General features: G+C 36.0%; 1 protein-coding gene across 1 annotated transcript in view; it reads left to right on the forward strand.

The window, feature by feature from the left end:
• Window positions 1–5,849, forward strand: part of RAB22A (RAB22A, member RAS oncogene family) — a 12,983-nt gene extending 7,134 nt beyond the window's left edge. The window contains exons 4-7 of the mRNA XM_009573569.1: window positions 1,570–1,641; window positions 1,756–1,862; window positions 3,656–3,765; window positions 5,144–5,849. Of these exons, the coding sequence (XP_009571864.1) occupies window positions 1,570–1,641; window positions 1,756–1,862; window positions 3,656–3,765; window positions 5,144–5,241 (387 nt within the window). The 3' untranslated portion in view covers window positions 5,242–5,849. The remainder of the gene's footprint in view (window positions 1–1,569; window positions 1,642–1,755; window positions 1,863–3,655; window positions 3,766–5,143) is intronic.
• The last annotated feature ends 5,652 nt before the right edge of the window (window positions 5,850–11,501 follow it).

The following is an 11,501-nucleotide window of genomic DNA, read 5'->3' on the forward strand; positions in this document are numbered from 1 at the left end:
CTTTTCTTCTACACTGAGTGAAGTTGATAGGAGATTACTTACAGCAATTAGGATTTTTGCCTTTTTACCTAACAGTTGTGACAGTTTCTCTGGATAATTCTATTATGTCTTCTTAATAATTCTGTCAAAACACAAATTGGAGGCTGGAGGGCAACCTGAAGTCTTTGGAAAAATAGCAAAAGGAAAATTCAGTGTTTCTGGTAACATCTGTTTTGTTAATATATTTTATCTGCTGACTGCTCTTAGGTGGAAAAAAGTATCTAAGTGTTAGCAGGCAGGAAATGAGAGTAATACAAAATCAGCAAGTGAAAGTTGGTTTATTCCCAATGTAAATAGTCAAATAATCAAAAAGCCAGGTTGCAACCAGTCCAAGTGGTGGTTTACCAAATATGTTTCCCTTTACATTTTAGTACTTAGGAGGAAGAGAGGGATTATGTCCCAACATGAACTGAATGCCTGCCCATGTTTCCCTTTCCCGCTATTAAATATTTTTACATTCTGAACTTTGTGTTCAAAATCCTGTTTTCAAAACAGAATTTGAGAGCCAAATGTAAATGGTCTGAAATTCTGCTTTATAGCAAGATTTTAATGATTTATAATATTGCTCTCAGTTGAACTGTACTAAGCAAAAGGAAATTGGTATTTTATTAGAACCAAATAAGCCTTTATGAAAAACTGTATTCTATTCATGATTTTTACCATGAGTAATAAGATGCATAAAAGCTCTAAACCACATATGCTTACATCAAAGCACTACATGCAGTTTATGTGTGCTTTGACTGAGTTTTGGTTGCTACATTAGTTGTCTAGTTCTTTTTAAGTTAGAATACCATACTGTTTTTAAGGATGCTCGATTGATATTTTTGATGCAACTTAATCGTGTGCTCTATTACTTCTTTGAGTCTAGCGTGTTTCTTAAAGCTCTATTTGCAACAGGTCACATAGTTGTGGGCTCTTGCAGTTTTTAAACATGCTTCTAACTTTTGAGTTTTGCGGAAAAACCTAAGCGAAATCCCTAAAGCCATAAGTTAGATTATGAAGAAACCAAGATTTCTAGTATTTAAGAGTGCCATGACTGATCCATGGGGCTAGAGGTTGACACCAACTTCTGAACATTTCAGATCAGCAGTAATATATGCTAGTTTTCTTGAAATTACTTTTTGTCCAAAAGCATGAGTGTCTTAAAGAGGAAGAGGCGAGTTCAATTTTGGCTATTTTCCCCTTGCTTGGTGTTTAAAGTTGAGCATATATCCTGCGGGTTTGTCTGTGTATAATCTACAGTCTTTTAAATGAGAGATTCTAATCTAGTCAAAATAAGGTCAAGTTGGGTTTCCTGCTTTTTGCAGTAGGTGTGCTGCTGATCCCTAAACTATTTGTTAGTTGGCCTTTGTAAAACGATACTTTCATGGAAGTTTGTGCTCTACTGCACAGCCTCTCTGTAATTGTAAGGAAACGTTTTCCACTAATATGAACTTTAAAGCTAGTTTTCACTTTCTTCAATAATAATACTAAGGAAATCTGGAGGTCAATGGAAGATCAGACTCATAATGTATGGTATCTTTCTTTCAGTTTCGTGCGTTAGCCCCAATGTATTACAGAGGGTCAGCAGCAGCCATTATAGTGTATGACATCACAAAAGAGGTAAGAAATTTGATTTTGACCCAGCATTATGATTTCTGGGGACTTTTGTGTTATGGGCCAGTTCTGACTCTTAATTCCTCCTGGTTTTTTTCTTTTTTTTTTTTCCCATATCAGGAAACTTTCTCAACGTTAAAGAACTGGGTTAAAGAGCTTCGACAACATGGACCTCCAAACATTGTTGTAGCTATTGCAGGAAATAAGTGTGATCTTAATGATGTAAGGTAAATAACCGCTGACAGTTTGGAGGTTTTCACTTAAGCTCATAGTGCTAAATATTTTAAGATTTCAGAGCAGGTGAAAGGTATAGAGCATTTAAGCTGTTTTGCTTTGTAGTTTCACAAGGGATCTGAGCTGTTTCTACTGTCAGAAGATTTTGTTAGTCTGCCCTTGGACAGTCTTGCCCACTTCCTCCCTTGTGTTGGTATGAGCACGTGTGTGATTGGGCAGTAAGGCAAGCTGTAAAATGGAGTCAGATTAAAACTAACAATTTAAAAAAAGAAAACTGATCCAAGTGTATTTGTCTTGCTCACACCATGAACACTTGCTGGCATGACAGAGGTGGGATAGCAGGGTTAGGAATCAGCAGTTTACAGGGAGACGGGATTACCTTCTCTGGTGGCAGTGCCAAGTTACACAAGCCTAAACTGCCTGTGAAACTACAGTGTAATACAAGCTGTTTACTTCACTTCATAAGAAGTACCCCTGTCAGTCTGTAGCACTTCATTTTGTTAAGAAAAACATCAAGCCTGTTGGAAAGCATTGTGTAGGTTTTTCTGACTTGCTTGTTCAGGTGCCTTCTTTCCCTGCTTAAATATTGGGGTGGAATTGGCTGTGGCTGAAATAACTGCGGGGAGTGGGAAAAGTTCTTGAGAAACTTTATGAGCAGCCAAACTTTTGAGAAGGCATGTACTAAAAACAAAAGAAGCCTTTTTTATTGATGTCCTGGTTAAATAAGGCAAAATTCAGAAAGAAGGTGTGTGCAAGCTTGTTTTTTAGACTTCATGTGTTTAAAGAACCAGTGCAAAGTTGGTTCTTAGTATAGTTTTACAAATTACTAATATATAGCAGTTATCTAGTGCGCTCTAATAACTTTTGTTAGAAGTACCATGTGTCTTGAAGGAAATATGGCATAAAATTACTTAGAAGACAAATATAAGGCATGCAGTATTAAGTCTCACATGCTTATTTCTTGGTGTGCTTAAGTGGCAACATAAATTATGTAAACATTGCTATTCAATCTAATGAGCAAGATTCCTTGTACTTTAGTCAGAGGCAATATTTGAGTCACTGATCCAAGGTCTGTGTTTCTGGTATCTTAAGTCCTTTGTTACTGAAAGTAGCCTATGTTTTCTAGAAATTGTATGTAAAGTGATACAGTCCAGTCCTCTCTCCACCTATTGGGGTTTGGTTTTTTTCAGGTTGTTTAAAGAAACACACGACATTATCAACTTGCCTACTTTGGGGTGCAGAATAACTTTTTCACTTCTTGGGTCTGTTGTGTGCTCAGTCTAAATATATTTCTGTTTATAGCTCTGTCTTCATGCTTTATGTAAAGTAAATGCTATACTCATGATCTGTGCACTGTTGTGAGGTACTTGGGTTTGTAAACAGCTGTAGGAAGTCCACTGGATTAGTGGAACTAATGCTTTAGGATCTTTTCAGTACATCTAAAACTGTTCTGTGTGTGAAGAATAAAGCACCCCCTAATGATTGATTGCAGACCCACACTTAGAGCACTCAAGAAACAAACTCCACTGTACTGTTGTCAGATGGATTAAGGCCTTGTTTAGTTTATGATTGTGCTTCAGTGATGCTTATACCTCAAGGCAGGGAGACAGCATAGAGTAAAGAATGAGCATCAGCTTCAGGATGAGGGAGCACTGTCATGCCAAACAGGTAAAATACAAAATACTTATTTAATGATACAGTTAAAAGCTTGATCTCTCCCTTAAGATTTTGAATAATGTTGGGGTTTTTTTGCATTCACAGTTTTTTCTTTGCTTTGTTTTTCCAGAGAAGTCATGGAAAAAGATGCTAAAGACTATGCAGATTCCATTCATGCAATATTTGTAGAGACAAGTGCGAAAAATGCAATAAACATTAATGAACTCTTTATAGAAATTAGTAAGTATTTAAAAAGTTAATGTGCTTTCTTCAGAAAGAAGTTCAGTAGAAATTTAATTACTGTTAGTTTTTGTGCTGTTTAGGTGAGAGTATACGGACTTAAATTTATTAAAATCGGACATGAATACAAACTGCAGAATGAGCTGTATAAATTTTTGGTCATCTAATGACCTCTAAATATTCCTTCTAGAAATTTTAAGCCTACTGTGATGCTGCTGGATAAATAGCAAGCAGGGCACTCATGTCAGAAGTCAGTGTCATCTTACTGTATCTGTTGAATGTTTCAATTAGTACTTCCAAGGCTATGGAAGGGAAAGGAAATGGCAATAGGAAGATCCAAACTTTATACAGCTGAGAAAAGGAATTAAGTTTTCACTCTTAGTGTTTGTACTTAGTCTAAAACAGTGCATTTTCAAAAATACAAGAATTCATAAATACCAGATTACTGCCTAGGAAATACAACTATTTTGTGTAGATTTTCTACAAGTATTTTTGTGATACCTTGGGTTTTTTTGATCAAATTGCAAATCTTTTCTTCTCGTTCATGGCGGGGACGACAATTTTTTTTGTGTGAATGAAAAGCAGAGAGTATTCCAAAGTGAATTCCATGCAATATTATTTGTAGGATATGTTTCAGGCAGCAGCACCAATGCGCAGGTATGTCAGCCTGTTTGCGAAACGAGGACAAGCAGCAATCCATTTGTGTGTGTGTGCACTGCAGTTTAGCTTTGAATAACTACAGAAGCATTAGACTTAAGGAAAAAAAAAATAGGGTCCTTATAAGCAGTTGAATATATTGAAGCTGATGTAAAAAGTATGTGCTGTAGATTAGCTTCCTGATTTACTGACTTAATAGTTGCTCCTAAAATTGATCTTGAATAAACTATGGAAAAGAAAAAATCATAAATCCTCCTCAGAAAAGAATACTCAACCAAGAATAGTCAATTTTAAAGACTGATTAGATGACTAAAGCAGCTATCTTTACAAGCACTTCTGTGCTAAGCCTGATGCAGGTGATCTACTGTGGAAGTACAGGTCAAGATGGTAGTTATCAATGAAGATATTCCAGATGGTATTGGATCCTGCAGAGTATGTTCTCTGGGTACTTTTATAGCTTAGCTCTCCAAGTCTACATTAGCCTGAAGTGTAAATGCTGCAAAATTAGCTTAAAACTGCCTCTACTCTTCTTCTGTGGAACCATACCTCTTATGGACATATTATAGACTGTTAACTGCCATCCTTCTGTTATGCAGGAATGTTGTCATTAATGACATATGACTAATTGAAGACATGTTTTTATATACAAAACATACACTGAATGCTTAGAATTAGTTTCAAGTATAATGTGTGCTATAAATTTTTTTCTGCCTCCTTGTAGGTCGCAGAATTCCATCAACTGACACCAACCCCCCGTCTAGTGGTAAGGGCTTCAAACTTAGAAGACAGCCATCGGTGACAAAGCGCAGCTGCTGTTGACTGATCCCTTAGAAAATGAGACTTGTTTATACAGTAGGTGGTCTTGGAAGTTAATAGTTCACGTTGGGTTTATATTATCAGTCTTAGATCTTTATCTGCTGGTGTTCATACACCCGAGGTCCCACAAAAATGGACCAGTTCATCTGACATCTGTACAGTCGCAGAAAAGACTGCAATCGTAATGTCAGCCTGTTTACTTACAGAAAGTGTAGTATCTCTTGCGTTCAAAGGAATCCATCATCACTTTTTTGGCCTGCTTGAAAGGAAGGTGACTATATGGATGGTAGAATTGAAATGTTTAATAGTTTTGTAATCAAGATTTTAGGGTTTTTTTTGTAAAAAGGGAAATGAGCACTTTTGTGGGACTTAGGGGTGGGAGGAGTCTGGAAGTTAGATGTCACTTCTTCATTTTCTTCAGTGAGCCTTATTTTTAAATTTAATTGTAGCTAATCCAAAGTACGATGGGACAGTTGATGTGAGGTGGCTACAGAATAAGCAACTGAAGACAAATAATAGGCAAATCAGTCCATCCAGTCCCCAAATCCCATTTGCACTTTTTATTTAAAGATGATATGCGCTGGGGGTGGGGACACAAGCAACAGATCCTAAACCACAGACAATCCTTTTTTCATGCTGACTTTAATCACTTTAAGGCAAACCGATATGCTTATAGGCATCTTTTTGTTTCTACAAGTTTTTTAGCATTAAGATGTTGGTTGAAGAAAACCTAGTTCTGACTAAATTAAGTGGTTACTGACTAAAAACAGATGCTGTAAACAGATGCTGCCAGTGGTTCTGATAAGACCTAAAATTTTTTGGGGAAAGCTTTTAATTGCTTGGCATGTGTAAAGTGTTCATATTGTATTTATGAGACTAGTGTTTAAAGTATTATAAATTATGTAAAAACAGTAAAAAATAATGCAATCTTAAACACTCCTTCCATTCCACACCTATGGATAAGCTCCTGCGGAATCTCCATCAGGGTTTTTTCCTGCGTTTTAGTATTGTCACTGTGAGCTCATCCAGAGGCAGACTGAAATTCCTTCTCTTTCAATCACATTTGAAGGGGCCAATAGAGAATGCTGTTGGTGCAGCATGAGGTCTGTCTGTTGAACAAGTTCTCATCTGTGGTGCACCTAGTCTTTCCTGTTTTGGGCACAAAAATACAAATAGGAAGTAACCTTAAGACATGTGGTAATGTAGATCATTACCTCTTGGTTCCTGGGCTTTTTCATCTGTGAGGGTTTTTAGCAAATCAGCGTTTAGCTTATTCTGTGTTGGTTTTAGTACACTTCCAATTAAACTATAGGTTGACCATACCCATTTGTGCTATTTTATTTATTTTTACTTTTTGTTTCCTACCAGCACTAGTGAGAAGCTTTATACTTTTGAAGAAAAAGAGCTTAATAAACTTAAGACTATTAAATAGGCTGATTAGCTTTAGTATCAAAATGAGGTCATGATGATGATGCTTATTCTTTGTTTGTAATCTGGTTTTCTATCATCTCAAGTATTTTCTCTGAAGGAAATGTAGAAAAGTTTGTAAGAAATGAAAGGACTTCAGATTAGTTTGTATTAGTGAAAATTCTTGTAGAGCTATTCTGGAGCAAAACAGGTGAGCTACTGCAGTGAGATTTTCTGAATGGGTCAGTATGTTCTAATGAAGTTTAGTGACTACATTTTTATCATGCCTTTTACTTACCCTGCATTATCAGTTACACCTTCTTTGCCACAGTTGTATAGGCTATGTGCTTATAGAGAGCCCAAGAAGTATATCTTCACCAAATAGAGACTGTTTGAAGCCCCTTTGAAACATTGGTCCTTAACAAAGCATCTCCTAGTAGAGACAGATTTGTGTTCAGCCATGTGTTTGGTGTTCAGCCTGATATATGATATATTTTTTTCTGTCACTCAAAACAAATAAATTATGAACAGAAAACTTTAGTACTCCTACAAAATGCTTGATGGAAATATAATTAGTACAGAAAGAACAGAGTAAGCTTGCTCTTGGGCATATTTTTAATTATAAAAAAGCAGGTTAGCAATTAAATGTGGAACTTTCTATGACTTTGGCAGTCATGGAAATCCCTAATTACTTTGAAATATCTCAATTCTTACTCCTGGCAAACTTTTAAAAAATAAATTGTGTGGTTATCTAATTCGACTAGGTTTTTAAAACATTTTGTGTTCGCAGTACTTCAGAAGTCTATTCTATACCAAGATACCAGGTACTTTAGTACCTTAACTGTGATACAGAAAATACTGCTTTTATGAAAGTTGGATAGTAATAAATCTGGAAATTCTTGAACTTGGAAGGATCATAGTAGGAGAGGGAAAGTCTCAGATATTGGGAATATCTTTCATGTAGATTAGTAGAAAAAGGAATTTCAGACTTCCTAAATTATTGCCTGTTAGCATGTGGTAAAAATAGAGTTTAAATCTGTTTTTCAGTGAGATAACAAAAATGGTTTAATAGTATTTATGCAAGATTTATTGACTTGAGAAGAAAATATTGGATTCTAGACAAGATTGAGAGCTAGGCTAGTATTGAGATTATTGTAGTTCTCTCCAGTCAGGCAAGAGATCCATATATCTTAGTAAATCTTTATGAACTGCTTTCTGATCTATTGTCACTTATTTACTATGCACCAAAATTGAACTTTAAAAACAGACAAACAAAAAAACCCCCACCCCAAAAGAGTGAAGAAGCAGCAACAATCTGGCCCTTCTCAAATGTAGCTAAGTCTTAATGCCTCAGACTCCTTTTGTTTTGTTACCAATCTGAGTGGAATGCCAGCATACTTCATATCTTTTTTGCAGTTCTGATCTTGAATTACTGCAGTTAATGAAAACATGGAAATAGCCAGTGTTTCAGATTGTCCAAACTACAAACACTGAAGTGAGACTGCTTTTTAACACATGCCTATTTAAAATGACAGACTGTTGATGTAAGTTCTGTTGAGCCAAGATAACTGTTTATTGATCAGTTGGCCCTAGCTGAAAGCTGGAATGGAGTCTTCCCTGGATGAGATGCACATGTTCATTGTTTCATTTTTTTGTTGGAGAAAAATGGTTTCTTCGGTATTAATAATTTGTTAGGCCATCCACTTTCATATTACACTAGGCTTGCTGAAATTGATTATATTTTGTCCTAACATAGCTTCTCTATTAGGAGGTACATTAGCCTTTGAGTGTTTGGAGTGCTGATTATCAACCATTCCAGCTAAATTTTTAATAACTTTTTTCCTTTTAAGAAGTTGTTGAAAAAGCTCAGGACTGAAGTTTTATTCCACTATGCTTTTCTGTTTAATGAATGGAGCTTACCATGGAGACTAGACTTTCAGATACTCTCAAAGGGAATTAATTGCTGCAAAGCAAGTTTGGAAGGGTAAAGTATCATGTATGTAAAAATGTAACAAGATGGATGTCATATCATTGATTCAGAACATTTTTAACTGACAAAATGTGACTATTTCAACTTATAAACAACACCAATTCTTTCCCACGAAAGTTATAGATTTGTACAAAAGTACCATTTGATAAATGTTTAGTTCTTAAGCTTTGGAGCAACTTAAATGTGCTCCCCAAGTTTTGGAGGGTGTCTTCATCCGACCCTCTAAATTACAACAGTCTCTTAGCTGACTTGCCAGGCTCTTGATCTGTGCTGTAGGTAGTTTTGTAGTGTATTTTATATACATGCTGAAAACTGGCATACTAAATGCCTAAGTAGGTGAAATCTGGAAGCTTATGTTTAATAACAGAAGCATCTAGTGGTCAAACTACTGAAAACTGTTAATAGGTGCTTTGAAAAGTTCTAAGACAATTCTAACAACTTTTGCTGTTGCCAAGAAGGTAAAGATTTCATTTATGTTACTAGATCTGTGTTGAAACAACATAAATAGTTGCACTTCAAATCCCTACTGACATCAGTGAGACCCTTCCTCTAGGTGCTAGATCAGACAGTTAATAGTTTAGAGGGGCGTTTTATGCAGACTTGAGTCTTTGATGTGTTGATGTACATAATACCAATTTAATGCTACCAGCCTGCTCAAGAAAGATTATTTACATGCTTGGGAAGAGAGTAAGAGGAGAGGAGACAATGCATACTTACTGATTTGGGAGCCTAATCCTTTAACCTGGTTGAGAGGTGGGGGATTCATTGGGAGCTGTCTACATTCATGGTTAAAGCTTCATTTTAATTACCAAAAAAATAATTCAGGCTGAATATCTTGAATGGTTTAAAAGTTGGCCTCAGTAAGATTTTTGTTATGACGTTAATCCTAAATTATTCCTTAACATTAGTGGTAATTTCCAGTATAACATTGAGTATTAGTTGGAAAAGGAAGCTTTATCAGTGATGTGTGAATGATTTTCTTGTGAAACAGTCTTTAGTGTTTATTAAGGATGGTGTAGTCTATTTGTGGTGTGCTATGTCAGCAATCTGGAAAGACTATCTTGGGAATTGATGATTTACAGGACAGAAGCTGTCTGAACTGTGTAGCTAGTCACCCTGGAGCAAACCTCACTTACAAGCAGCAATAGCTACATAGAAGTAGAAAAAATAATCTCAAACATGAGGAGAATCTGAATAATTCACTGACTTAAAACTTCTACACTGCCTATTCATTTTCTAAAAAGCTTCACGTATCTCTCTTAAATGCTTTAAACCTCTAAAAAAAAAAAGAGGCTCTTCTGCTTATGGAGAAGAGAGAAGGACAAACTTTCTTAACTTTTTTAGCAGGAAGTTGTTTTACAGTGACTTGAGACAGTATGCCACGAGTCAGTTACTTGAAGCAGGAGAACTGTGTGCTTGGAACTAAGCTTCTAAAAAAATCTGCATAAAATTCTCTAAAGAAAACTGTTAAGATTTTATGTTCGGATCACATTCCTAGTAATAGATCACAGCCTTAGTAATGGTAAGTGGCAGAAGTTTTATAGAAATAAGATGTTGTCAATTACCAATCTAAGATAGAAATATAGGTTCTGGTAAAAAAAGTCATGTCACCTGACCTTTTCGGGGTCGTATGTCCAGCTTGTCAAAAGAAGTTTGAAACCACATCTTTGTTTCTCATACAAGAATTCAGGTGCCAAAACATATTTCCCTAATTACTAGGCCTTCTGACACCAATGCTTGTTTCTGAAAAATCCCTTTTGATATTTTGGAGGTCTCAGAAGTTTAAATGCAAACCCTTTCTTGGTCATCTAGAATCAAAAATGCATGACTTGGAAAAATCAAACAAGCATTACCACACTTTATGGATAAAGTGTCACAGATAACAAATCTTTCAAGGGATATAAGACTATCCTGAAACCCACAAGTACTGATGGGCTTAGTCTCTGACATGTCAAAATGATCCTAGGGTCAGCTTTTTCCTCCTTCCCCCTCCCATTTCCCCCCACCCCACCCTGAATTTTTAACATAGTGGTGTCAGAGTGTACGTGCTATGAACAGCTATTTAAAAACACTTAGAAAAGTTCTAATGGCTTAGAGTTATTTGGTGCTTCCTATTTTACATGGAAAATCAAGGCAGTAGGATGATTTGTCCCTGAAAAATTGGGACAGCATTTGCTGAAACTGCTCTCATCTAGAATAAAGACTTCTTAGAAGAAAAAAATTGGCTTTTCCCATTACATCATCATGCAAGTTGGGGTTCTTAAATTTTTGTTTAAACACTAACAATGAATTTTATTTAAGGAGCTGATTACCTTTGTAAAGGCACTCTTCTTTTAAGAAGGTTGGGTTTTGCTTCGCTTCATTTCTGTTATTTTTTTCACATATGTGTTATTGAACAAACCAACTGCTACTTCTTCAAATGTTGAAGGATACAGACCACTCTTTCTGTCATGCTCTTCATTTGTGTGAGTGTGATACTCCATCCAGTTGTTGCACTTGGATGTGCTGTAACTCTGACACCTAGATAGGTTCGCTGCTACTTTCTTGCCTCACTTTTACTCATGTTACAGTATGTATTTCCTATTAAATCCATTATGTTTTCTTGACAATTTGTTCTTTGTTTCCTTATGGGATTTAGCCAAGAATAGGTGGTAAGTGTCTTTTTCTCCTCAAAAGTTCTAGAAGTATCTGTCACAGCGGCAAATATTTGTAAACAAGATGGTGATTCATTAGTGCAGCCTTAGAAACTGTTATGGAAACAGCAGCTGAGAATGTACCTGTGTTACACCACATAATGAAGGCTAAAAGCACATTCACTTGGGGGAGCCTTACAAATTATTGTAAGGCTCTAGTAACGTGACGTAAA

The sequence above is a fragment of the Fulmarus glacialis genome, unplaced genomic scaffold (assembly GCF_000690835.1).
Source record: "Fulmarus glacialis isolate BGI_N327 unplaced genomic scaffold, ASM69083v1 scaffold35032, whole genome shotgun sequence".
NCBI lineage: Eukaryota > Metazoa > Chordata > Aves > Procellariiformes > Procellariidae > Fulmarus > Fulmarus glacialis.